Source organism: Ceratotherium simum, chromosome 22 (genome assembly GCF_057802395.1).
Source record: "Ceratotherium simum simum isolate JZ-2026a chromosome 22, ASM5780239v1, whole genome shotgun sequence".
In the NCBI taxonomy this organism is placed as follows: domain Eukaryota; kingdom Metazoa; phylum Chordata; class Mammalia; order Perissodactyla; family Rhinocerotidae; genus Ceratotherium; species Ceratotherium simum.
Window position 1 is genome coordinate 33,308,068 of NC_141921.1, and position 27,997 is coordinate 33,336,064.

General features: G+C 45.6%; 1 protein-coding gene across 4 annotated transcripts in view; it reads left to right on the forward strand.

The window, feature by feature from the left end:
- The window catches only part of LUZP1 (leucine zipper protein 1), an 82,176-nt gene extending 54,199 nt beyond the window's left edge, over positions 1–27,977 (forward strand). For 2 of the 4 annotated variants that reach the window (XM_087446587.1, XM_087446588.1), the window contains exons 2-4: positions 268–366; positions 19,059–22,243; positions 23,925–27,977. In XM_087446587.1, the coding sequence (XP_087302713.1) occupies positions 19,178–22,243; positions 23,925–24,080 (3,222 nt within the window). In that variant the 5' untranslated portion in view covers positions 268–366; positions 19,059–19,177 and the 3' untranslated portion in view covers positions 24,081–27,977. The other 2 variants (XM_087446589.1, XM_087446590.1) reach the window with 2 other exon arrangements.
- The last annotated feature ends 20 nt before the right edge of the window (positions 27,978–27,997 follow it).

Genomic DNA, 27,997 nt, shown 5'->3' on the forward strand with positions numbered 1-27,997 from the left:
TTAATTTAAGGAAAGGCAATGTAGTCTACCCTACGACCATGTGACGTGATGGGAAGGGGGACGTCTCCTGGAGCCAAACTCCTCCTCTTCCCTGAGAGAGAGACAGCCGGCTGCCCTCAGACTCAGGATGTGGCCTGCGGCCTGTCTCGCCTCCACGTCGACCCTGCACTGTGTGTGAAGGTCTTCAGGACAGGCTTTTGGGCCCACTCAGTCTTGGTGTGATGTGTGTTTCACCTGCCCATTCCTTTCTGTTTGTGTTCTGTCCAGGTCAAGAGGCAACTACCATTGAAAGATAGCGACTGTTTCCTAGACAGCCAACATCGAGGAGCAGCCAGAAGTGGTGACGGAAAGCTTATTACCTAAATGGTAGGTATGTTGTACAGTGACAGCTGACCACACCGATAGAATTGGGTGGTTTCTGAAGTCTCTACAGTTTTTCCACCATTACAAAGAGGGAGGAAAGTCAGTATTTGTGGATGACCTATTATGGACAAAATACTGTGCCGAGTACTTCACTGAATCAAGCAGCCAACTGAATGAGGGTAAGAATCCTTGCCTGAAGTCGACAACCTTCAGAAATAGGCCTGGCCACCATTTACTGAATACCTGTTCTGTGCGGGGCACAGTCCTGTTTGACATACATTATCTCCCTTAATATTTACACCAACCCTGTGAGGTAAGTGCTGTTATTTTTACCACGACGAAATGAGCGTAGAGGGGTTAAATAACTTTTCCAAGTTCGTACAGGTAGTATGTGGTAGGACTAGATTTCAAACCTGGGTTATTTTCATTGTACTGTGATGTTTCTCTTCTGAGAAAGTTACTTTTTTTTTTTTTTTTTTTGCTGAGCAAGATTCGCCCTGAGCTAACACCTGTGCCAATCTTCCTCTATTTGTATGTGGGTCGCCACCACAGCACGGCCGCCGCCGAGTAGTATAGGTCCACGCCTGGGAACCAGGCCGCCGAAGTGGAGCGTGCTGAACTTAACCACTAGGCCACGGGACCAGCCCCGAAAAAGTTACTTTTTGGTTGCAGCAGTGACTAATTTAATCCTTAAAAAGGAAAGCAAAATAAACAAAAAAACCTATTGATCCACAACTAGCTCCTTTTCCTAGCCCTGTCTGGATTCTGTGAGCCAGTATTTCATTGGTTGTTGTTGAACGGGGTGGTGGAGCTCCTAATGAAATAGAAGAAACCTGAATGTGAGTGGCAGAGGACCACGAGGTCTTGGTCACCAGTTGTAGCTGATAGTTGTACGAGAAAGGTTCTCTGGGAAGGCAGAGCCATTGGGCAACCCAAGAATGAGTCTGGGAACTGGGTTCTATGCATAGGAGTGACTGGAGGTAGGCAAGGAATCTTAGCAAGACTGCTCACTCTCATGGTATCCCGCCTGGCAAGTAGTTAGAGTTAGGGATGGTACAGGCTCTTCTGGAGGGAGTGGGAAACTTCGAGGCAAACTCTTGCCCTGTTAATTGGTTCTGGATCCTAGTTCTGTTCCTTTCCTGGGAGCATTTTTCCTACCTTAGGGAACTGAGTTATGAAATTAGTTTCTGGTTGGACGGTGTGGCAGGCAGGATTCATTTGTCATTGACCTTTCTGATGATACTTTAGTCTCTTTTTATTGGATCACTAATGTTTCTTTAAATATACTTGGTGAATTTGGGGGGGGGAAATAATCATTTTCATCAACAAAACTGATTACACATACCTCTATGTATAATGATTGTTTTGCTATATACAGGGGCTTATATTCTGATGATGAAGTTGACCACTTACTTCATGCCTAGTACAGTTCTTGGAGCTAAGTACACAGCATTAAACAAAACAGAAAGTCCTTGCCTCCAAGGACTATATTCTAATGAGTAGAAACAGATAAAAAATAAATGAATAACTAGATATAAACAAACACATAAATAGGTAAATAGATAAATAACGCCCACTAGGTGATATGTGCTCAGCAGAACAAAAGCAGGGTAAGGTGCTAGAGAGAGATGGGGGCTGAGGGATTGCCACTTTCTATAAGGTGATCAGGGAAGCCCTGACGAGGTGATATCTGAAAGAAGTGAGGAGTCCAGCCAGGGAGATGTATCTGGGAGAAAAGCATCCTGGGCAGAAAGAACAGGGAGTGTAAAAGCCCTGAGCTGTGAGTGTGACTTGTCCTGTCCCAGGGCCACGAGGAGGCTAGTGTGGCTGGGGTGTAGAAACGGGGAATGACCAGTAGCAGAGGAGAGCAGAGAAGTGGTGAGACCAGATCATGCAGCACCTGAGAGCCCGGGCAAGACCTGTGGAGGGCATTTTATTCTAGGCAAGACGAGAGCCACTGGAGAGTGGACAGCAGAGGAGGGACAGATCTGATTTCTGTTTTATTATTATTATTTATTTATTTTTTCCCCCAAAGCCCCAGTAGATAGTTGCATGTCATAGCTGCACATCCTTCTAGTTGCTGTATGTGGGACATGGCCTCAGCATGGCCGGAGAAGTGGTGCGTCGGTGCGCGCCCAGGATCCGAACCCAGGCCGCCAGCAGCGGAGCGCGCGCACTTAACCGCTAAGCCACGGGGCCGGCCCTGATTTCTGTTTTAAAGGCTCCTCTGGTTGCTGTGGGGATAGACTGTGGAGGGTGGGAAAAGGTGGGCTCTGGAAGCAGCAGGGAGAGCAGTTGGGAAGCCGTTGCAGTAGTCAGTAGTCCAGGGGAGGGATGATGGTGGCTCAAACTAAGCTGGTTGTGGTGGGTAGCCAGAAAGTAATGGATTCTGGACATGTTTTGAAGGCAGAGTTAAATTCTAATTTGCACCATATGGCCTGCAAAAGAAATGAAAATTGAGCCCTATATTTAGATTATTAAAAATTAATTAGATTTAATAGCAGTTTATTTGAAAAAAATTCAGTATGAACCTACGAACTGGTAATGTGGCTGCCAGATCAATGTGTACAGTCTTGGCTTCGTTACTAAAACTGGGTCGACCGGGTCATCTCTCAAATCCACCCCCACCCCTTTACCCCATTGCTTCTGTCAGAGTTTAGGCCCTTACCAGATCTCTTGCCTTGACTAGTACAATAGCACCTTAGTTTATCCTGTCAGAATGTTCTTTTAAAAATGCAGTTCTGATTATGTTACTTCCTTGCTTAAATCCCTTTGTCCAAAACAGGCTGCAGATTTGCTTCCCATATCCATTGTTTGCAGGCATGTAATGTGTTTTGGAGGGTCTACACAGTGGTGTTATTTTTATTTCCTTTTTAAAAAAATTTGGAATTAGTTGACTCCATTTGAGAAGTTTCATATAAAAGTAAAGCATGATCTCCCCTCTTAGCCACCATCCTCCCAGCCCTCTGTTCCTCATTTCCATTACTGACCTGATGTCTTTGGTATTTGCCTGTGCAACTTGGGCATAAAGGCTAAGCGTCTTTCCTAGAATATAGTGCCCAGATCTGACACCAGTTCCCTAGGTGTAGTTCGGCCAGTACAGAATACAATAAGACCACTACCTTCATTCATTTACCAAACATTTAAAAAGTTCCTACCTTGTCCCATCGTGGTATTCAGTGCCCAGGACAGAAAAATAAAGATGGCACAGTACCTGCTCTCAGAGCTTGGAGCCTGGTAGAGGAGTACAAATAGATAGGCAAGTGAGTATCGTGGGCACAGTGATAGAAATATCTGCACAGTTGAGGGTAGTGCATTTTTGTTGGGGGAGCGGCTGTTTGAAAAGGCTTCAGAGAACAGGTGCCCCAGTGAAAGATGTTCACCATCAGAGTGGGGCGGAGGAGGCCTGGATGGAAGAGGACAAGGGCGAAAGGGGAATTCTAAACTCCCCCCAAATTATTCCTCAAACGTTACCACCGCAACCTCTGCACTTGCACTGAGATTTCAAGGGCTTCTGTGTCGCACCCTGTCTTCACTCCAGCCTTACCAGTTACCTGCTGTGCTTGGCCCCTTGTGCCTCTCGTTTCAGTCCTGCTGAATTCCTTACAGTTCCCCAAATGCAGCATTGTTTTCTTTGCCCCTTTCCTCCCTCCCTCCATCCCTCCATCCCTCTCGCCATCTCTTCATCCCTCCCTCCCTCCTTCCTTTCCTCCTTCCTTCCTTCCCTCTCTCCTTCCTTCCTTCCTTCCCGCCTTCCCTTCCTCCGTCCCTCCCTCTTCTAAACAATTATTTTACACCCTTCACGTACCAGACACTGTTCAAAGTGCTGGAGAGACAGCAGTACAAACAGCTACAAATCCAGGAAACCACGTTCCTGCCCTCACTGATCTTACATTCCTGTAGAAAGAGTCAGACAGTAAACAAGTTCACAAGTACTCAGGTGGTTAAATGTGCTAAGAAAAAAATTGAGAAGGAGATCTTCCCTTAGAGCTGTCCAGAGACGGAATGAGTTGCCTTGGGAGGAAATGAGTGGCCTTCCTGTCATTAGAAGTGTTTGAGTAGGAGCTGGATGACTGCTTGCTAGATAACTTCTGCACTGGGCCGGCCCGGTGGCTTAGCGGTTAAGTGCGCGCGCTCCGCTACTGGCGGCCCGAGTTCGGATCCCGGGTGCGCACCGACGCACCGCTTCTCCGGCCATGCTGAGGCCGCCTCCCACATACAGCAACTAGAAGGATGTGCAACTATGATGTACAACTATCTACTGGGGCTTTGGGGGAAAATTAAAAAAAAAAAAGAAATTTAAACTTCTGCACTGAGTGGAGGTTGGATCAGATGATCCCTAAATCCCTTCTAACCTGGAGAATCTCTACATGCTAGTTGGGCTACTAACCCTGAGGTTTGCATATCTAAAATACATGACTTTGGATTCTGGAAAAATTATTGAAGCCCAGTAATTAGAATAGAGACACTCAAGAAGTGGTGGTAAGATGTGGACAGGCTAAGGTTTTAAGATGGGTAACTAGAAATGGTCGGGAGGAAGCTGCTTAAAAATAGTTCTCCCATTCCTCAAAGAATTAAAAATAGAGATGCCCTATGACCCAGCCATCCCACTACTGCGAATCTATCCAACGAACCTGAAATCAACAATCCAAAGAGGCTTATGCACCCTTATGTTCATTGCAGCATTATTCACCATAGCCAAGAAGTGGAAGCAACCTAAGTGTCCCTCGACTGACGATTGGATTAAGAAAATGTGGTGTATATATACAATGGAATACTACTCAGCCATAAAAAAAGACAATCGTCCCATTTGCAACAATGTGCATGGCCCTGGAGCGTATTATGTTAAGTGAAATAAGCCAGAAAGAGAAAGACAAACACTGTATGATTTCACTCATATGTGGAATATAAACCAGCACATGGACAGAGAAAACCGTACTGTGGTTACCAGGGGCAGTGGGGGTGGGGGGTGGGCACAAGGGGTGAAGGGAGACATATATATGGTGATGGACAAACAAAAATGTACAACCCAAAATTTCACAATGTTAAAAACCATTAAAACATCAATAAAAAAAAAGTTCTCCCATTTTCCTTTAGATCAGCAGATGGCAAACTGTGGTCCACAGGCCCCATTGCTTGTTTTTGTAAATAAAGTTTAATTGAAACACAGCCATGCCATTCGCTTATATATTGTGTATGGCTGCTTCATGCTGCAATGGCAGAGTTGGGTAGTTGGGACAGAGAGAGACCTTAGGTCTTACAAAGCCTAAAGTATTTACTGTCAAACTAAGTCGTATCCTTATATGTGTGCTATACTAACTTTAACGGAGAAGTTTGCCGACCCCCTGCTGTAGCTGACTGTTGGGAACGGGAAGTGAATCATGGCGCTCTGCTGGGGAAAGGGCAGGGCAAGTTTGGTTATGTTCTATTTCAGACTTTCCTGGCCTGTTGGACAGGAGGAAGAGCCAGCATCCAGAGTGCTGGACAGGGCCCCTTGGGACTGGGTTCCAGAACTTTGGCAGAAAGGAGCCCTGAAGGAGAGACGGTTGGTGCTATATCTTTCTAGTATGAGTTGGAACTGAGCCAGACATATGGTGCCGGGGGAGTTGGCATTGAAGGAAGGGACTACCCTTCCCTCTCTTCACTCTCCTGATTTCTGAGGTTTAATATAAACAGTTTCCTTCCCAGACCCCACCCTTGGGCACAGTTAATCCCTTCTGAGCTTCCAGGGCACGTATGTCAGGTGCTGAGCGAGAAAAGCAGGGTCGGAGGGCAGGGAGCAACAGGGTGGGCGCTGTGTGAGCCGGTCCGGGAGGCTCCCTTATTGTTGTTTGATAATTGGTTCTATCTCCTGATTCCTCAAAGGCAAGGGTCAGGTCTTAATGATCTCTCTCATCACTTGGCAAAATGCTGGGTGCATCCTAGGTGTTCCACAGCTGGCTGCTAAATAAACGGATTTTACCTGGGTGAACATACTTAATGGGGAGGTCCTGGAAGAAAGGCATCTACCCCTTCCCTTTGTGGAGGCTCCTGGAGGTAGCAAAACATTTCTTTCTCTAGCTATGCTTAGGGCCAGAGGTCAGAGGTAAGTGACACTCTCACGTCTTTTCCCCTCCATTTCCTTGTTTTAGATAGAAGGGCTGATCTTAGCGCATTGCTCTTTTCAGGAGGGTTCTGCTTGGTGGAACTCACATTAGGTATGCATAGGACTTTTCAGAGTGCTTTTGCTGACTTTGTTTTTTTGCTGTGAGGTAGGTCGAGTTGATATTCTTTTATTTTTTCAGAGGAAGAAACTGAGGCATAGAGAAGATCAATGACTTGGCCAAACAGGGTAGCATTCTTAAAAGAATATGGACTTTGGAAGTAGACTTGGGTTTGCCATCTGGCCATCCTTCTGACTAGCTGTGTGACCTTGGGCAAGTTTGAGGGTCCCTATCCCATAAGGTTATTGTGAAGGTCGAACAGAATAATAGTAATAGCTACTGTTTGTTGTGACTTGAGAGCAGGGCATTCTGCTAAGTGCTTTCCATGCCCAGGGATTACCATATTGTCTTTGTATGGATGAGAAACCTCAGAGCAGTAATTTAAGAAAAAGTAAACGGTAGAGCTGGGCTTCCTAGAGAAAGCGCGTGTATGAAGTGCTTCCTGTATTGTCTGTGGTACAGTAGTGCTCAATTTGTGGTTGTCCTTTATTTGTTCCCTTGATAGCTTTTTGTTGTTATTGGTCTGTGTATAATCAGAACTCCTCGCTTTGTAAAAACACTTCAGAGTTTGTAGGGAGGTGATTTTCTACAATGGGAAGAATCCTGGATAGAGAGTCAGGAGACTAAAGTCCTTGGCTTTGCTAAGTTCCTGGAGAAATTGCAATATTTACTTCTGATCTCAGTTTCTTCATTTTTACAATAAGGGGATTGGGCCAATCCCAGGTGGGGTGGTTTGGTTTTTTTTTTTTTAGAAGTAAAATATATTTACTTTATACATATATAAACTCCACCAGATGGTTTTATTGTAAATAAAAGCAGTAAAACTTTGTTTACCATCATATAGGGGAAGCCCAACATGTTAAGAAGCTAAAATCCATTGCTTTGGTTACCAAGCCTGCGCTCAGCCTGCTCAAACCTTCTCCCCTGCCCTCTTTCCCTTGGGTGACCCTTAGGGGGTTTGCTGAGCCCGGTTTGAAAACCAGTTGACCAAATGATCTTTTAACTACGTTTTGGCTCTGAAATCCCATTCTAAGGAGTAGAAGAAGATTCAGAAATATTTTCTGCTTCTTCTCCAACACTTGGTCCAATAACTAGAGCTAGACAGCCTATGATTGGGGTGTGGTTTTTTGGTATTTATGTTCCATTCCCATGGCATAGACCTGAAGGCCAGAAGGGGCTTTGTCCAACAGGGAAAGCCCTGTGACAGAGACACTGTGCAGGTGGCCCAGGGCCTGGGATGAGATCATCAGAGCATCACCACAGGGCCTGATGCCTGTGCCGGCTCTCTCTGCTCTTGCCAGATGTTTTCTCCTTTGCAACCCATGAGTAGCTTGTTGGCATCACTTTTACTCTTTTCTGTTAATGGTTAGTGCCGAAGGGTGTCCAGCCATTTAATGATTAGGGGCTCATTCAGCCATTCATTCATCAAATTATAAGCATTAATTATGTGCTGGGCTTCCTGCTGGGTACTGAGAATGCAGCGGTGAATAACAAACACGTTGGAGAGACAAATGAGTAAGTAAAACGTGAACACAGTGTGATAAGTACTGTGATGGGACCGGTACGGCCGACGATGAGAGCAAGAGAGAGAGGCCCTGATCTGGCCTGGGGTTTCGGGAAGGGGCGCTCCAGGAGCCTCCAGGAGGAGGTATTGTCGAAGGTGGGATTTGAAGAAATGAGAAGGAATTACCAGTCAGGCGAGTAAAGGCCTGGAGGTGAGAGAGAGCAGGATTGTGGGGCCGCAGGAGTGTGCAGCCTGGCCGGAGTGTGAAGACGAGGCTCGAGAGGTCGGCAGGGCCAGGTCAGGAAGGACCTTACATGCCACATTGGGCAGCTTGGACTTTATCCAGAGAGCAACAAGGATCTTAAAAGGATTTTGAGTAGTGATATGTGATAACTCTTTATATTTCCTGTGCGTTATCTGCTGTAGATTTACCAGGTTTAGCTTTTTCGTTCCTTGTGCCGTACTGGTTGATTCATATCAGAGTCTTGAACAGAACATGTAAAATTGGCTCTAAAAGACAAATGAATAAAAAAGCAATATAATTCCTGGACTCCACTAATTCAGAATTATAGATGGGCCTGTACTAAAGTTTAATATTTCCCTCTTCTGAACAAGGGATTTGCTTATGAAAACCGTAGTATAAACTAGTATCAGTAAGATGTGTTGAGAGGAATGTTTCAGTTTGGGGATAAGCTGGTTTTTTTTTAAACAGCTTTATTGAGATATAATTTATATCTTATAAAGTTCATCTCTTTAAAGTGTACAGTTTAGTGGCTTTCTAGCATAGTTACGAGGCTAAGAGCTTCTACAGCACTGTGTAGAAGCATCATCTATCGTTTCTCTTCCAACAACTGCTATGCCAGTGCAGATCCCTTCTGTCTACTCATTTAAAATTGCTTATGGCCCATGCTTAGTTCAGTCCCTCGGCCCTTCCACCCTGTGTGTACGTGGGTAAGGGTTTACTGTACCACTAGGCGGAAGGCCAAAAACAAGTGTTTTTGTATGTGGCACTCAAAGTAGGAAAAGTGGATGGGAATAAGGGAAAAGGTTTCTTTCTTACAAAAATATATAAATGTAGGGTTTTTTCCCTCTCCATTTTTGAGAATGAGGGAGCATGTAGGCTGGGAAAAGAAGAAGGGGAGACCAAGAGAAGCAAAGATGAGAGGGGAGAGAAAGGTGTACCCAGGGAAGCCGAGTGGTGGAGAGGGCAGGATCCGGAGGGAGGCTGCCTCTGTCTTCCCAGCACCTCCAGGCTTTGAGAGCTGAGCATGGGCTCCACCTGGTGGCCAGGGGCTCATAGCGCAGTCAACGAAGGGATGGGGTTGGAGAGAAGCGGGCATTTGGTGTCTCCTCAAATCCCACTCAAGGTTGTTTCTCTTCTGCCCCGGGTTTTCTTATAGGATCATTGTCGAGTCACTTTTTCTCTCTCAAACGGTGGCTGTTTTTCTCTTATGGTGCAGGCCGTGTTCCCTCTCTCCTTTCCCCTCGTTTTCAATCTAATGTTATCAGACTACATCACTAGTACCCTTATTGTTGCTGTCATCTACTGACCCCCTGGGTCACTGCCCGCAATTTCTCAGTGACTTTATTTTTTTATTTTTTATTTTTATGAGGAAGATCAGCCCTGAGCTAACATCCATGCTAATCCTCCTCTTTTTGCTGATGAAGACCGGCTCTGAGCTAATATCTATTGCCAATCCTCCTCCCTTTTTTTTCCCCCAAAGCCCCAGTAGATAGTAGTATGTCATAGCTGCACATCCTTCTAGTTGCTGTATGTGGGACGCGGCCTCAGCATGGCCGGAGAAGCGGTGCGTTGGTGCGCGCCCGGGATCCAAACCCCGGGCCGCCAGTAGCGGAGTGCACGCACTTAACCGCTAAGCCACGGGGCCGGCCCTCAGTGACTTTAGATTCTTATTTAATGTCACGTTTCCATCTCTAGTCTTGTTAATCTGTGGTGCTTTCAGTGTACAATTCGGTGATCCTTGCAACACTTTTGCCTCTCAGTTATTTCCCTCTTTCAATGATTTACTTTCCCTCTCCTCCCTGCCCCCAGCATTCCCATGAGCATATTTTAGTTTTTTATTTTTATTAAGACTACTTTTTTTAGAGCAGTTTTGGTCCACAGCAAAATTGAGGGGAAGGTACAGAGATTTCCCATGTACTCCCTGCCTCAACACATGAACAGGTCCCCCATTATCACGTCCCCCACCAGAGTGGTGCATTTGTTACAACTGATGAACCTACATTCACATCATAGTCACCCAGAGTCCATAGTTTACTTTAGGGTTCACTCTTGGTGTTGTACAGTCTGTGGGTTTGAACACATATATAATGACATATATCTACCATTCTAGTATCATACAGAGTAGTTTCACTTCCCTAAAAATCCTCTGTGCTCCACCTGTTCACGTCTTAGTGTTTGACATTATCAATTACTGCGGCCGCTTGGTACTTTCAGTTCCCTGAAATCCCTCTCTGATTTCCATCTCTTATCTTGCGAGCTCGTTCCCGCTAGCACCCTGGCTCCAGCAATCCTTCAGTCCTTGTGGGTACCTTCAGTTAATGGGTCCTGTTACATTTTTGCTGTTTTCCACGTGTTCTTAAGGTTCTCATCCCTCTTTACTGATTGAGCTGAAGTTCCCTTGCACGTGCCTGTGATTCCCTCATCCTTCTCATCCTTTGTTGTACCCACAAAACTCCAACCCTGCTTAAGTCCAGCTCTGTCTCCTCTTGGTCAGCTGAGCAAGACTGGATGTAAAAATACAACCTTGCTGATTGGTTTCACTGTAAATCATAACCGTGAATTTCAAGTGGGCCCTTAATGTTGCCTGGCAATCATTCTATAGTTTCCGTTCACCTAGATGACCTGTAATACTTTACCCCCCGTCGTCACTTTAAGATGACGCCCTTGCTTTCTACTTCAATGAAAAAGCAAAAACAGTCAGAAGAGAACATCACCAGACTCCTGCCACCATGCCTGCCTTCCCACCTGCCCGCTAACACCTACGTGCTCTGCCCTCCCTGTTAGCACAGGTGAACTCTCTGTGTTCTGCTGCTGCTCTGCTAGAGCCCCATTTTCTCTCTTCTACCCGAGGGCAGTGCTCCAGAAGGTTTTCTCCTCTTTCATCACTTGTCATATTTTCCTGGATCCTATTCTATTGATATACCAACAGGTTTTTTTCCCCATCTTAAGAAAAAAAAAACCTGTTGATACCACTTCTTCTGTCAACAGCCTTCCCACTTATTGCTCTGCTTTTTAGCAGAATTAAAAAATCATCTGGTATTTGTTATCTCCAATTCACTGCTTTATTTTCTCTCTTAAAGTCATTTAATAAAGCGTTCACCTCCATCATTCTACCAGAGCTGCTCGTCAGGGTGACTTCCAAGTTGTTGAACTGAATGGTCTGTTCTTAGTCTTCATCTTACGTGAACCATCAGCTTCACTTGACAGAATTGAGCACTCCTTTCTCCTTGGAAGACTGGCTTTGGTAGTCCTCCACGATGCTAGGTACTCGCCCAGTTTTCCTTCTACCACGCTTGGTGTTTGTCTCCCTTGCTGGTTACTCTAGATCTCCACCAGTAAAAAATATTGGCCACCATGGGGCTCAGATCTTGACTTCTTGTTTTCTCTGTATTCACTCAGTTCCTTGACAGTCTCATCCAGATCATGGCTTTAGAAGCCATCTGTTTGTTGTTGACTCACAGATTTATATCTTCAGCCCATTCTCTCTCCTGATTTCCAGACTTATATGTTCAACAGCCTCTTTAACATCTCCATTTGGATGACTAATACACATCTCATAAATCATATGTCCCAAACTGCACTCCTGATCTTCCTTCTCAGACTGCTGCATCCGCAGTCATCCCCATTTGAATTGATAATAACTCCATCCGTCCACAAATTCAGACCAAAAACCTTGGAGTCATCTTTCATTCCCTTCTTTGTCTCATACCTCATACGCACTCCAAGAGCAAATCCCGTGATTCTACTTTCAAGTGGCCAGAATCTGACCACTTTTTACCACTTGTATGGCCACCATCCAGGGCTGGGCCACAACTGTCTTTTGCCTGGATTACTGCAGCAGTCTCCTATTTGGTCTTCCTGCTTTCACTCGTATCCTCTATAGGATGTTTTTAGCATAGCAGTCATATTGATCTTTACCTTGGTTTTTAGGTCATCCATCTTTATTTTTTGTTATTGATGTATAACATACAGTAAAGTGCAGAAACCTTGAATTCTGTAGCTCGAAGACTTTTTATATATGTAACCACCAGGAGTCTGGGATCCACAGGACATGACCAGCACCCAGCAGCCTGCTTCCAGTCACTGTCTCCGCAGAGGTGACCACCGTCACCATGGACTAGCTTTGCTTGTTTTTCAACTTCATATAAATGAAACCAGATAGTCCAATTTGATCCCTTTAAAATCCAAGGCAGAATATTTCATGCCTCTGCTTAAAACTTTTGATGGTTCTCCATTTCTCAGAGGAGAATCCAGAGCCCTCCCCATGGCCTACAAGGTTTCCTTGATGATCCCTCCCTTCCTCTTCGACTCCGTCTCTTGCTGCTGTCTTTTTTGTTCCCTCGGCTCCAGCCACACTGTGCGTGTTCCTTGAATACACTAAGCATGCTCCTTTTGGTATAGCCTTTGTCCTTGATCTTTTCTTTGCCTGGAACATTCTCCTCTAAGCATTCTTCTTTGCTTTCTTCAAGTCTCTGCTCAGGTCCCACCTTCTTACTGAGCCCTACCCCAACTGCCCTATTTAAAATTGCAGTCTCCTCTCAGCACCCCTACTCGATTCTTCCCCCGCTTTAAAATAGATTCTGCTTTATTTATTTATTATTCGTAATAGACTTAATTTTTTTTAGAGCACTTTTAGGTTCACAGCAAAATTGAGCGGAAGATACATAGATTTCCCATATATCTCCTGCCCCTACACATGCTTAGCTTCCCCTGTTACCAACATCCCCCACCAGAGTGGTACATTTGTTATAACTGATGAACCTACATTGACACATCATCACCCAGAGTCCATAGTTTACGTTAAGGTTCACTCTTGGTGTTGTCCATTCTGTGGGTTTGGTCAAATTTATGATGACATGTATCCACCATTGTAGTATCATACAGAGTAGTTTCACTGCCCTAAAAATCCACTGTGCTCCACCTGTTCATCCCCCCCTCCTCCCTAACCCCTGATCTTTTTATCGTCTCCATAGTTTTGCCTTTTCCAGAATGTCATGGAGTATGTAGCCTTTTCAGATTGGCTTCTTTTACTTAGTAATATGCACTTAAGGCTCCTCTGTGTCTTTTCATGGCTTGATAGCTTATTTCTTTTTAGCACTGAGTAATATTCTGTTGTCTGGATGTACCACAGTTTGGTTATCCATTCACCTACTGAAGGACATCTTGGTTGCTCCCAGTTTTGGCAGTTATGAATAAAGCTGCTAGAAATATGTGTGCAGGTTTTACTCCTTTGGGTAAATACCAAGGAGTGCTCCTGCTGGATCGTATGCTAAGAGTATGTTTAGTTTTTTTTTTTTCTTTTCTTTTTTTTGTGTGTGTGAGGAAGATCAGCCCTGAGCTAACATCCATGCCAGTCCTCCTCTTTTTGCTGAGGAAGACTGGCCCTGAGCTAACATCTGTGCCCATCTTCCTCTGCTTTATATGGGACGCCGCCACAGCGTGGCTTGACCAGCGGTGCGTCGGTGCGCGCCTGGGATCCGAACCAGGCCACCAGCAGCGGAGCGCACGCTCTTAACCGCTACGCCGCGGGACTGGCTCCTATGTTTAGTTTTGTAAGAAACTGCCAAACTGTCTTCCAAAGTGGCCGTACCATTTTGCATTCCCACCTGCAATGAGAATTCCTGTTGTTCCACATCCTCACTAGCTTTTGGTGTTGTCAGTGTTTCAGATTTTGGCCATTCTAATAGGAATGCAGTGGTGTCTTGCTGTTGTTTTAATTTGCATTTCTCTGATGACATGATATGGAGCATCTTTTGATATGCTTATTTGCCACCTGTATATCTTCTTTGGTGAGGTGTCTGTTACGGTTTTTGGACCCTTTTTTATTCAGGTTGTTTGGTTTCTTATTGTTGAGTTTTAAGAGTTCTTCGTATTTTATGGATAACAATCCTTTATCAGATATGTCTTTTGCAAATATTTTTTCCCATTCTGAGGCTTGTCTTTTCATTCTCTTGACATTGTCTTTTGCAGAGCATTAAATTTTAATGAAGTCCAGCTTATCAATTATTTATTTTATGGATTGTGCCTTTGATTGTATCTAAAAAGTCATCGCCATACCCAAGGTCATCTAGGTTTTCTCCTGTGTTATCTTCTAGGCGTTTTATTTATTTATTTATTTTGTGAGGAAGATCGGCCCTGAGCTAACATCCATGTTAATCCTCCTCTTTTTGCTGAGGAAGACTGGCTCTGAGCTAACATCCATTGTTCTAGGCGTTTTATAGTTTTATGTTATACGTTTCGGTCTGTGATCCATTTGGAGTTAATATTTATGAATAGTGTAAGGTCCGTGTCTAGATTGTTGTGCATGTGGATGTCCATTTGTTCCAGCACTTTTTGTTGAAAAGACTATTTTTGCTCCATTGTATTGCCACCTTTACTTGTCAAAGATTAGTTGACTGTATTTATGTAGGTCTATTTCTGGGCTCTGTATTCTGTTCCATTGATTTATTTGTCTGTCCTCTCGCCAATAGCACATTGTCTTGAATACTGTAGCTTTTTAGTAAGTCTTGAAGTTGGATGGCATCTGTCCTCCATCTTTGTTCTTTTCCTTCAATATCGTGTTGTCAATTCTAGGTCTTTTGCCTCTCCATGTAAGCTTTAGAATCCGTTTGTCTATATCCACAGAATAACTTGCTGGGATGTTGATTGGGATGGCGTTGAATCTGTAGGTCAAGTCGGAAAAACCTGACATTTGGATGGTATTGAGTCTTCCTATCCATGAACATGGAATATCTCTTCATTTATTTAATTCTTCTTTGATTCATCAGAATTCTGTAGTTTTAAATTTCTGTCTGATGATTCTAACATCTTTGCCGTATCTGAGTCTGGGTCTGATGCTTGCTCTGTTTCTTCAAACTGTGTTTTTTGCCTTTTAATATGCCTTGTAATTTTGTGTTGAAAGCCAGACATGGTGTCCTGGGTAAAAGAACTGAGGTAAGTAGGCCTGTAGTGATGTGGTGGTAAGGGGCACCCCCTCAGTTTTTAGTGAGCCTATGCCCTTGGGCTGTGAACTTCACAAGTGCTTCTCCCCGTGCCCCCGGCCCCTTGGGTGGTATAGGATGGCTCCAGTGGGCTGGAGTTGGGTATTTCTCTTCCTCCAGGTCAGTTGGGCTGGGATAAAACTCCAGGGGGTTAGGCTCTGGTTTCCTAATGGTTACTTTCACCCTCCCCCTGCAGGAAGCATGAGGGTTTTCTCTCATCTTCACTGTGATAAGCTGGTACAGCTTTGGAGGTAAAGCTCACACAGGTGGTGTGCCCCCCCAGGACTGAGAGCCCCTGTTTGTAACTCGCAAGAGTTGTGCACACTGAGCCTCCAGCAGTTTGTCAATTGCGGTTTCGGTTTTCCTACCCTGGTACTAGCTCCCGTGGAGGTTTCTGCTCTGGTAAATTGTGATTCTCTGTATTCCACGGTCTGTCTTGTCTAATTTTCGGGGAAGTGGTTTTCTCTGTGACTTCAGTTCTATGATGGATCTAAGAAGAGTTGATGTTTAGTTTGTTCAGCTTTCTACTTGTTAGGACAAAGTGATGACTTCTAAGCTCCTTGCAAGCTGGACCAGACCCTGGAAGTCTGCCCTTCCTTCTCTAGGCTTTTTACTTCTTTTCTGCTTTAAAAACTTTTTAAAAATTATTGTTTATTGTGGTAAAAAATGTATAACAAAATGTATCATCTTAAGTGTACAGTTCAGTAGTGTTAAGTATTTATTCACATTGTTGTACAACCAATCTCTGGAACATTTTTTATCTTGCAGAACTTTGACTGTATACTCATTAAACAAAAACTCCCCATTTCCCCTTGCCCCCAGCCCCTGGCAACCAACATTCTACTTTTCTCTTTCTACTTTGACTGTTTTAGTTGCCTCATATAAGTGGAATCATACAGTACTTGTCTTTTGTGATTGGATTATTTCACTTAGCAGTGTCCTCATGGCTCATCCATATTGTGTAGCATGTGTCAGAATTTCCTTCCTTTTTAAGACTGAATAATATATTATTAATGTATATGCCACATTTTCTGTATCCATTCATCCCTTGAGGGACACTTGGGTTGCTTCGCCCTTTTTGGCTATTGTGAATAAGGCTGCTATGAACATAGGTGTGCAAATATCTCTTCGAGACTCTGCTTTCAGTTTTTTTTGATATATACCCAGAAGTGGGATTGCTGGATCATATGGTAATTCTATTCTTAATTTTTTGAGGAACCACCATACTGTTTTCCATAGTAATTGTACCATTTTATTTTCCCACCAGCAATGCACAAGGGTTCCAATTTCTCCACATCCTCTCCCACACTTATTTTTTGTTTTTTTGATAGTAGCCATCGTGATGGGTGTGAAATGGCTTATTGTGATTTTGATTTGCACTTCCCTAATGATTAGTGATTATTGAGCATCTTTTCTTATGCTTGTTGGCCACTTGGATATCATCTTTGGAGAAATGTCTATTCAAGTCCTTTGCCCATTTTTTAAAAATCAGGTTGTTTTTTGTTAAGTTGTAGGAATACTTTATATATTCTGCTTATTAATGTCTTATCAGATATATGATTGATATCTATTCTTGGTCTAAATTTAGTTATATGATAACTCTGTCCTCTTCCCAAGGAATACAGTGTTTTAACAACACTTGAGTTCTGATTTCTCTCTTTATGACTTACATGTTATTATTGTCCAGTGTTTTAGTTCCACTTTGATTTTATCCTGCCCCCGCCCCCCCAATTAATTTTTGTTATTGTTTAACTGAATCAGTGCTTGTTTGGGTTAATTTCTTTGCTTACCATTCATTTTTGCATCTCATGCCTTCCTTGAGTCATCAGTTTTCTGTATTCTGAAGTACATCCATAAATAGTTCTTTCAGTGAGGGTCTGTTAATAATAAACACATAGAGGGCCGGCCCCATGGCTTAGCGGTTAAGTGTGCGCGCTCTGCTGCTGGCGGCCCGGGTTCGGATCCCGGGCGCGCACCAACGCACCGCTTCTCCGGCCATGCTGAGGCCGCGTCCCACATACAGCAACTAGAAGGATGTGCAACTACGACATACAACTATCTACTGGGGCTTTGGGGGAAAAAATAAATAAATAAAATTATTAAAAATAATAATAATAATAAACACATAGGTTTTTATTTTCCTTTTATTCTGAAAGTGTTTCCAATTAATTGTACATCCTTTCATAGTTTCACTGGGCATTTACTTCTAGGTTACGGTTATTTTCTCCTAGAACTTTAAAGATATTATGTCTTTTTTCTTCTCCTTAACATCTACTTAAAAGTTTCTACTGAGAAGCCAGTTCAGTTGTTGTTTTTTCATAGAATATTTGTCTTTTTTTCCCTTCTTGTTGTTTGAGAAGATCTTCTCTTTGTGGTATTCTGCTGTATCCTTATGATGTATCTAGGTTTAGATTTAATTGTTATCCTGCTTGGTTGAGACTCTTTCATCAACTCTTGGAAATTCGTAGCTAGTAGCTCTTCAGATATTGCCTCTCCCTATTCTCTCTGTTCCCTCCTTTTGGACCACCTCTTAAACTTCCTCATCTTTGGACCTCTTTCTTTTATTTCCCCTGTCTGTTAACGTCTCTTTCACGTTTTCAGTCTTTTTAATTCTGTGCTGCCTTTTGTAATTTCCTCATATCTCTTCTTAACCACTATACTCTCTTCATTTGCATCTAATTTGCCATTTTTCTTTCCATTTCTAGCAATTCTATTTGGTTAATTTTTCAATCTTCTGATCCTACTTGATAGCATCTTGTTCTTGTCTCTTGTTTTTGATTCCATCTTTTATGACTTTAAACATTGGAATGTACTTAATTTGTGGTCTCTAGTCTATCTTACTAACTTTGGTTCTTATTAGTATAAACCTCCTTTGTTCAGTCACAGTGAAAGATTGATCCCTATGTGTTTTGTAGTTGGAATTGTAAACTCAGGTTGAGCAGGACTTTATCTGTGGGACTCTTGTGTGACCATGGTAGACAGTCTCTCTCTCTCCTGAGTATTATTTACTTCTGGGAGGTGAACATGGTTTCCCAGGGATATTACTAGGTTGAGACCATTTTAGGTTAGCTTCTCAGTGACGGCAAGTTGATACCAGACCACTAAGGCAGTGTGAATTCGAATTCTGAACTCAAGTGAAGGCAGGCCCAAGATTATCAGTTCTCTGGGATACAGCCCTCCCTTTCTCCTCTGACAGAGCCCAGGTCTTCTTATCTCCCTGTGTCAGGGGGTGATGTTTTTAACTAGTCTACTTTCCCTGAAGCTGTGGTTCTTAGTAGTCTTAGGATTGTTTACTGCTTTCTTACCGAGAGCTTTCCATGCATTATTTCAGAACAGTCCTGGGGAGAGATATGGTAGGCATCATTGTCCCTATTTTACAACTAAGGTTGGTTTTATAAGTAAAATCAAGGCTGTTTATTTAATGACTTGTAGAAAAGTTAACGACTGTCCTGAGATTATGCAGGTGGCAAGTGGTTAAGAATTCCTTAGAGCTGCCATGAGAAATGAGGCATTTCTTCTGTGTCTTTTTGCCTTGCTGCTACTGGTGGCATTCTTCATTAGGGTGAAACTAGTTATCAGTTCAGTATCAGCCAGAAAGAACCTGTTTTCCCGCAGATTTATTCAAATTCATTCATGCAACAAATTTGAGCACCTGCTATGTTCTAGGCACAAGTATTATATATGGGAGCTCTTTTTCACAATGGGGATTGGAAGTGCAGAGTTTAGATTTGCTGCCTGATGTGCTTTCTGCTTTCCTTCTATAGACTGATAATGGTCTCCAGCTGCCAAAGAAGGTTGTGGATGCCAGGAGAAAGGTAACCATTTCTCATCCCCCCTAGTGGAACTGGATGCCTCTAGGAGCCCACACTGGCTGGCAGTAGACATGGCCGAAGTTACAAGCTACAAAGACACTGCCTCTAGCCGCCATCTGCGGTTTAAGTTACAGAGTTTAAGCCGCCGCCTTGATGAGTTGGAGGAAGCCACAAAAAACCTCCAGAAAGCTGAGGATGAGCTCCTGGATCTCCAGGACAAGGTGATACAGGCAGAAGGCAGCAACTCGAGCATGTTGGCTGAGATTGAAGTGCTGCGCCAGCGAGTGCTGAGAATCGAAGGCAAAGATGAGGAAATTAAGAGGGCGGAAGATCTGTGTCAGCTGATGAAGGAGAAACTTGAAGAGGAGGAAAACCTCACCCGGGAGCTGAAATCTGAGATTGAGCAGCTTCAGAAACGCATGGCTGAACTGGAGAAGCTAGAGGAGGCCTTTAGCAGGAGTAAGAATGACTGTACCCAACTCTGTTTGAGCCTGAATGAGGAGAGAAACCTGACAAAGAAAATCTCCTCTGAGCTGGAAACGCTCAGGGTCAAAGTGAAAGAACTGGAATCTTCCGAGGACCGCCTGGACAAAACTGAGCAGAGTTTAGTGTCAGAGCTAGAAAAGCTGAAATCATTAACTCTGAGCTTTGTAAGTGAGAGAAAATACTTGAATGAAAAGGAGAAAGAAAATGAGAAACTGATAAAAGAGCTCACTCAAAAACTGGAACAGAACAAAAAAGTGAACCGAGATTATACAAGGAATGCTTCTAATCTTCTGGAAAGGAACGACCTACGGATTGAGGATGGCATCTCTTCCGCACTGCCGTCCAAAGGATCGAGGAGGAAGGGCAGCCTGGACTACCTAAAGCAGGTGGAGAATGAAACAAGGAACAAGTCAGAAAATGAGAAGAACCGAAATCAGGAAGACAACAAGGTCAAAGACCTTAACCAAGAGATTGAGAAACTTAAGACACAAATTAGACATTTTGAATCTTTGGAAGAAGAGCTTAAGAAAATGAGGGCCAAAAACAGTGACCTTCAGGATAATTACCTAAGTGAACAAAATAAAAACAAACTCTTGGCCAGCCAGCTGGAGGAGATAAAACTACAGATCAAGAGACAGAAAGAGTTAGAGAACGGGGAGGTGGAGGGAGAGGGGGCCTTCCTGTCCAGCAGAGGCAGGCACGAGAGGACGAAGTTCAGAGGCCGTGGGAGCGAGGCCCCCATGTCCAGGCACGCGCCGCGGGAACTGTCCCCTCATAGTAAGCGGGAAAGGCACGGCAGTAGAGAGTTTGCTGTCAATAGTGAAAACTACCCTCTGAGCAGCAGGCAGGTTTCCTCTCCCAGTTTCACCAACAGGAGGGCAGCCAAAGCTTCCAACACAGGGGCAGGCGCAGACAGCGGGACTCAGGATACAAAGAGAACTGAAGATCGCTTTGCATCTGGCTCCTCTCAGAGTGAAGGGAAGAAGGCCAGGGAGCAGCCATCTGTGCTTAGCCGCTACCCCCCAGCTGCTCAGGAGCACAATAAAGTTTGGAAGGGTGCTCCCAAGCCAGGTGCTGAGAGTGGGTTGAAGGGAAAAGTAGAGAAGACGACACGAACATTTGGCGATAGCACCCACGGATCTGTTCCCAACGACATACTGGGTAGAGCTGACAAGACTTCTGACACCTCTGCTGAGGCCCTCTTTGGCAAGAGGGGGCAGGTGCCTGGCAGTGGAAGTCAAATAACTCAGGCCTTGGACTCTGGCAGTTCTAAGGCCATTGGAGCTCTGGCCTCATCTCGAAGATCTTCCTCAGAAGGGCTCTCTAAGGGCAAAAAGACTGCCAATGGCCCAGAGGCTGATACCAGTTCCCCAAATCCCAAGGCTCCCCTTTTATCAAAGTATCCTTATAGCTCCAGGAGCCAAGAGAATATCCTTCAGGGCTTTTCAACCCCAAATAAAGGAGTGGATCAACCCATAGCAGTTGTGATGGAAGACAGCAGTCAGCATGAGGCCCTGAGGTGTCGAGTCATCAAATCCAGTGGCAGAGAGAAGCCAGACTCGGATGACGACATGGACGTGGTATCTCTTGTTACTGCCAAGTTGGTAAACACAACCATGACTCCAGAGCCAGAGCCCAAACAACAGCTCAACTCTAGAGAAAAAGCCAAATCCCGAGGCGGACTCAGAACCTCCCTGTTTGAGAATGATAAAGATGTTGGGACAGAAAATGAAAATGAATCTGTGAAACCAGTCAGAGCCTCCACCAATGCCATGGAGTTCCCAGATGCCAACGGTGCCGGGGTAAAAAGCCAACGGCCCTTCAGCCCCAGAGAGGCCTTGCGGTCTAGAGCCATCATCAAACCTGTCATCATTGATAAGGATGTGAAAAAAATTATGGGAGGATCTGGAACCGAGGCCACACTGGAGAAACAGAAATCCACCTCCAAACCAGGGCCAAACATAGTGACAAGCAGCATTACTATCTACCCCTCTGACAACAGCAGCCCCAGAGCCAACCCAGGCGAGGGCCTGCGGGAGAGGCACACCTCCACCAGCAACATCCAGGTTGGGCCACCAGAGCTCACGTCAGTTAGCAACCACGTCAGCTCCCCCTTTGAGCTCTCCATTCACAAACATGACATCACCCTGCAGTTTACAGAAGCTGAAAGAACGGGAGATGGGCCCCTGAAGAACAGGCCAGAAACAGTGGTCTCTCGGAGCAGCATTATCATCAAGCCATCAGATCCTGTGGAGAGGAATAGCCATGTACCCCCAGCGGAGACAATCAGGTGGAAAAGCCATAGTGCCCCTTCAGAAGTGAGCTCTTCAGATGCCAGACATGTTACTGTGCGGAATGCCTGGAAGAGCAGGCGAGACTTGAACTCTTTAGAAGACCCATCAGCTGGAATAATTAAAAATGTAGAATCTACCAATGCCTACACCCAGAGGTCTTCCACAGACTATTCAGACCTTGAACAGCCAAGGTCATACCTTTTTGAGCAGGGCACTAGAAGGGTAGGAAATGCAGGGGATGCCCCCGAGCTCTCCTCCAGAAGGACCCAAAGTAGCCTCACCGTGTCAGAGGTGCTCACTCGTCGGAATCGGGTAGATGCTGTCACGGCTGCAGCCTGGAACCACTCAGCGGGCATGGTAAGTCCCGCTTCTTTCTCTCTCTCTCCTCTCCCCCTCCTTGTCCTCTCTCCCTTCCCCCTCCTTTCACTTTCCCTTTTTCTCCTGTACTCTGTTCTGCCCTCACCTGTGTGACTCAGGGTTGTGGAGACTGTAGGGCTGGGAAACACTGGGTAGAACTGGGTAGCTCAGAGAACTGTTGAAAATAAGGTGAGAAGAATCAAGTATCATGAAGAAGGTATTTGGCAGAGAGTGGCATGAATTTCCACAGTCTTTCTCCTAATTTGTCTCCTCCATTTTGCCTTCACACGTGAAGGCCACACAAAAAGGAGAGATGTGGCCTGCGTGCTCTTGGTTTGCCAGAGTGGCCAAAAGAGCTCCCTTATGGCCCCGCAGAGCAGCACCTAGAAGCAGGGGAACCAGCTGCAGCTGCTGGGAAGCTCTGGGTGAGAGGAGGAAGCCGGGTGCCCTTTCTGTAGAGCACAGAGATGGGAGCCAGGGAAACGAGTTCTGACCTGTCTCAGTTTAGACTGCAGAACTTTGCCAGCTGCTGGCATGTAGGGATGAGGAGAGCTAGGGCTTACACTGGGCCTACTTTATAAGCTTTATGCCCGACCATCACTTTCTTTTGCCTCAGACACCTGTCTAGCCCATTATATCATCAGTCTGAGAGCCGGGCTGGTTCAGTATGGCTCATTACATGATAGATAACTCCAGAACCACCTCCTTAGTTGAGGGTCAGAATAGCATCTGAAGGGGAAGCCCCCCGGGAGTGTCTTTTAGATGTGGAGCCTATGATGATGAAAGACATTTTGGACCTAGACATTGTTCCCTTCTTTCCAAAGGCAGGTAACTGCGTGTTAACTTGAAAAGCCCTGTAACTCTTTACATGGTACTTAATGTTTGACAAAGCACTTCCCCACCCACTATCTCATTCAATCTTGAGCATCATCCCCATTTTTTCGATGTAGAAACTGAGAGCTAGAAACATAAAGTGCCTTCCCCAAGGCCACCCAACTGAATTACTAGAAGAACTAAGATTTGAATCCAAGATTCCTGTTTCTAAATCCCATCTTCTTTCTACCCTGCCAACCTGACTTTCGCACTCATACTTGATCTGCATTTGCTTGGGAGGAGAGAATATTAGAAAAGCAGAATTCTGGTAGAAGAGGAGCGGAGAAACATACGGGTGTTTAGGTCCCTGAAGTTTTGGATATCTGAGAGACAGGATGAGGGGCAGGTATGGGATATGAAAGGGCAGCATGTGAGCTTTTTTGGTGGTTTGTAGGTGAGAAGTAGGAAAAGAGCCGTCCAGCTTCCTTTTCAGCAACACCCCCCCACCCCCCGCCCAAGGAAATGGCTCTCACCCTGAGAAGCATGCAGCCTGCATGTGCAGAACTCAAGGACTGCTGGCCCCCATTCCAGGCCTTGACCTCTATAGGGCTCCTGTTCTGTTGTGAGCCTTCCCGTCTTCTCTAGGAGCTCCTAGCAGCTTGGAGTTCGTAGTCTACCCTGATTCCCAAAGAAGTCTTATATTGGCCTGTCCTCAGGCCAGAGCATATCTTTGCAGTTAATGCTATGGACTCTATGTGCTAAATCTCCATTTGCCAGGTTGGAGAGGACCATTGGGGTGGGGAGTCAGGGCGTCTTCTTATTCACTGTATTGTCCCCCCCCGCTCACTTTTGTCATTTATTGGCACAGGAGGAAGGTGACGACTGTACACTCAGTGTCTACAGGCGACCGCACAACTCTCTGGAACAGTCTGAACTGCCTGCGAAGCAGGGGCTGCCAGAGCCTGGGCGAGTACGGGCCGAGGAACGGTTACGGCCAGCCAGGCCCTGTGCTGAGGAGAACTGAGCCAGCTGGGTGAGCTCTGCTGTCTCCTCTGCTCCTGCTTCTCAGCTCTCCCAGCTTCCCGCCCTGTGAAGGCTCCAAGGCCAGTTAACCAGGCTAGACAGACACCAGGCCTTGGCTGGGAGACTGAGGCAGCGAGCCAGGCTGTGGCTCAGGTCATTTTTGCCAGTTGGCCAGAGGGGATCGGAAACTACAAGCTGGACATAGTCACCCAGGCCCAGCCTTCGCTGATGCATGAGTCCTCTCTCCTTGTCCCTGTCCCCCAGGTAGGATGGGTCATTCTGGCCCCCAAATGGGGAAAGATATAGAAACCCCTTGCGTCCCTACCACACAACGGCAGCCAAAAGCTCTTCTCTGCTTCTTGGTGGATTGTTTCTGTGTCATAGGGCAGCCCCTTCTGTGTGGTTAATGTTCTGATTTCTTAGTCTCCTCACCGCATCCAGTTCATTCCTCGTTGGCCCTAGGGGTCTAAGTACCCACTAAGACTGACCAGCCTTCAGCTCCATCTAGGGGCTTCTATTCTTTTGCCCTGTGGAGTTCCTCAGACTTTTATGGCAGAAGAGGTCTGTTGCCTCTAAGCCATTATGGGACTACCCTTTAGGTTCAAGCTTCTCTGACCTGGCCCCCTGCTGACCACTGTTTCCTGGGGGCAGAGCACACGGGTACCCACCTATTGGAATGACATCATCCCTCCCCCAACCCCGTCTCTCTGCTCACCTTCCAAAGGCACGTGGAAGTGCGCAAGCCTCACGCATCTCCTTCCCTGGGCACCAATAATGCTGCTGGCATTGCTTGCTCCTCTCCTGTGGCTGGAGACTTGAAGTTGACTTCGTCGTTTCCACCTTTGGACTATTCCCAGACTAAACTGGGCCTGACCCAGCATACTCTGCCTTCTAGGAAGCGCCCAGCAAGGGGGAAAGTGGACAGGAGGAAGCGATTTCCCTTTAGTCACTCCACAAAGCAATAGCTCCATGAAAGGCATGGACTCTGTTCCTCCTCCTTCATCCCCCACGGAGGAGGTATCGCACTTTACCAAGCTGATGCATTCCTACAGAAGTGGGCCCCTGATTCCTGCAAACCAACTATCATTATGATGACTTCATTGGAGGAAAAGGTAATACATGCCCATTTAAGGGCCCCAGGTTTATACAGCTCAAAATGCAGCAAACCTTTTAGGAAGCCACATGAATAAAAATTGATTAGTTTCTTTATAACATTCACATGGGAAGTTAAAAAGAACCATATATTCTTGGCACTGTTTTGTCTGTAGCATTCTCTCAAAGAAGGGATCCCTTTCAGATGCTACCTTTATGAAGCAGACACTCTTCCTTTATAGTGAAAGAGAGCATTAGACTAGCAGTCAGGAAAGCTAAATTTTCTTCATGGCTTCGTACTTCCTTGCTGTGTGACCTTGGGCAAGTCATTGTCCTCTCAGGGCCTCAGTTTTCCTATCTGTAAAATGAGTTCTTTGAAATGGATGGTCTCTTAGGGTCTTAAATCTGGCATTCTAAGATTCTTTTGTTTCCACCATCCTGTGAGGGTGTCTTGCTTTTGGAAGGTATCATCTAAATGGGTTTGGGGAATAATGTGTCCTCCTCCCTGCCTTTGATTGTTTTTCTAGGCCTTATTCTTTCCAGTTTCCCCATGTTTTAATGTCATGAGGATGACCTCAGAGCAGCTTCCTCAGCCTCACTTTTCCAGTCTGTAAAATGAAGGGTTAGATGAGATGGTCTCTACGGCTCCTTCTGGCACCAGCCTTGCCCAGTGCCACACAGTATCTCCTGGCTTTCAGGCCAGGTGCTTCCCATGACACAAGCTGGTGTATCTCCTGTTCCTGTGCTTCTTGAGTTGTCTTCTCTGCCTCCACTCAGTGTGGGAACCAGCGTTCATCTTGTCCTTGTCTACATCAGACCTGGCAATCCTGGAGGAGGCTTGGGGAGCACCTACCTTACTTTTAGGGACAGGAATGTTTTGCTCATACTTCCATTTTCTGGAGTTTTGCCTGTCTAAGGGCATTGTCACGTGGCTTGCCTTTCCTCCACACTGCTGCCTCAGATACTCAACCTACGATGCTGTTTTCAGAATCTCTTCCTGCTGCTTCTCCTGGGTCACTGGCCAGAAACTAGCTTGCTCAAGGCTGCAGCCTCTCACTTGTAGCCTCCCTGTCATTGTCCTTCACTGGCTGGCAACCCTGAGAGTCCAAAGGAAACTGACCTCTGTGGTGGTCAACTAAGGGGCTAGGAAACTAAGTCTGTGGCTCTTCTCTGCTGGTGGAAACAGAAGGGCGCCAAGCCACGCCTACAAAGATCTCGCCAATAATTCTCGTCCTTGGGCGTTGGAGCCCTGGATTCTGGTGCTGTAGCTCCTGGTGCCAAAGTCTGGATCTTTCCACATTTCAGCAGCACCAACATCTGCCGCTACCCAAAATGCTCTGTGGAAGAGGGACAGCTGTGGTACCCTCTTGCTGGGGCTGCTATCTTAAAATCTGAGTGCAATAGGGTTTGATTGTAACAGTTTCAGGAAAAATATTTTATTTGTTTCCTTAATCTGCACACTTTCTAGAACCGCTGTAAAATAGATTTTATTTTTAAATGTCCTCAGCATTGCAGAAAATACTATTTGTAATAGCAAGAGAAGGCTGGAGGCTCAGTTCCTCTGGGCTTCAAGTGGCTGGCTCTCAAATTCCAAAGTTGGAAGGCACGTTTCTAAAAAGCAATCTAGGTGTGACCATCTGGACCCAGGCCTCACCATCAGGGGTCCTGGAGGAGACCTCCAAATAAAGGAAAGACCTGGTATTTGAATAGTCTAATCAAGCCGAATGTTCCTACTGTCCCAGCCAACAAACCCGCTTTATCACAAGCCTCTTCTGCAGCTTGGCTCTAACTCAATTTTACTGGCAGGTGTACGGCTGTGGGAGGGTTCCTAGCGAGGCTGGGGAACCTGGCACTCCAGGGCTGCTTGGTTGGAGGAAGCAGAGCTGGTCTCTTCCACCTGCCGCCGCCTGCCTCTCACCACTCTGGTACTGAAAACAGCCGGAGAAAGCTGCAGGGAAGGTGGGGAAAGCAGCCAGGGCTGGTTTTGCTTTCGAGTGGCACTGAAATAGGTATGGTGTGGGTTAAAAGGATTTGCAATGGGGCTAGGGACTCCAGCCTCGGCCACAGGCAAGCTTGCACATAAATCATCCCCCCTCAGGGGGTGTGGGAGTCTATGTTGATCTTGGCCTTGTCGTCCTGGGGCAGTTTTAGTTCTTTATATTTAGTGGGTTAGTGCCAAGTGCTAGCATCTCCCAGTAAAGGAATAGAGACCCTGCCTCTGAGTCCCTAGCTGCCTTTGTTGGTGTGGGGGTTTGCTGTTACTCTGACAAGACTGCTTTTAGGCATGATCTTATCTTTTGAACACCCTGGGTGGGGACCAGGGTCTCCTCAAAGCCTCAGAACCAAGATCATAGGAAAGGGGCCCTGTTTTCCTGCTGCTTCACAGCTCAGAACATGTACTGAACGGAATGTATTTTTAAGAGAATAAAGTCTATTTTTTTGTATTTTAAAGATTGGGAGGGCTAGGGAAATAGCCCTCAAATAAACTGTTATTGCATTATAGGCCCCTTTGCTAGGGGACATCAGTATCTGCCAGTCCACACATCCTCGCTCAGGCAGGTGCTCTGGTCTCACCCCTGCCCCTTGGAGTCTAGGTGCAGCAGCTTCTACATTCCTGCTCCAAGCATGGGACCAAGGAGGCCGGACCCTGTTGCTGGAAACCAGGGCGAAGCCATGAGCAGTGACTCAGGGCTCCTTGGGTGCATGTGTATAGTTGAAGCTGCCTGTCTGCATGTATCCTCTGGCTCTAATGCTGTCTGTTGGCTCTGCAGCACAATATGTAACCAATAAAGCTCCCTAGTTTCCATGTGCTCTGTGTGAGTGTGA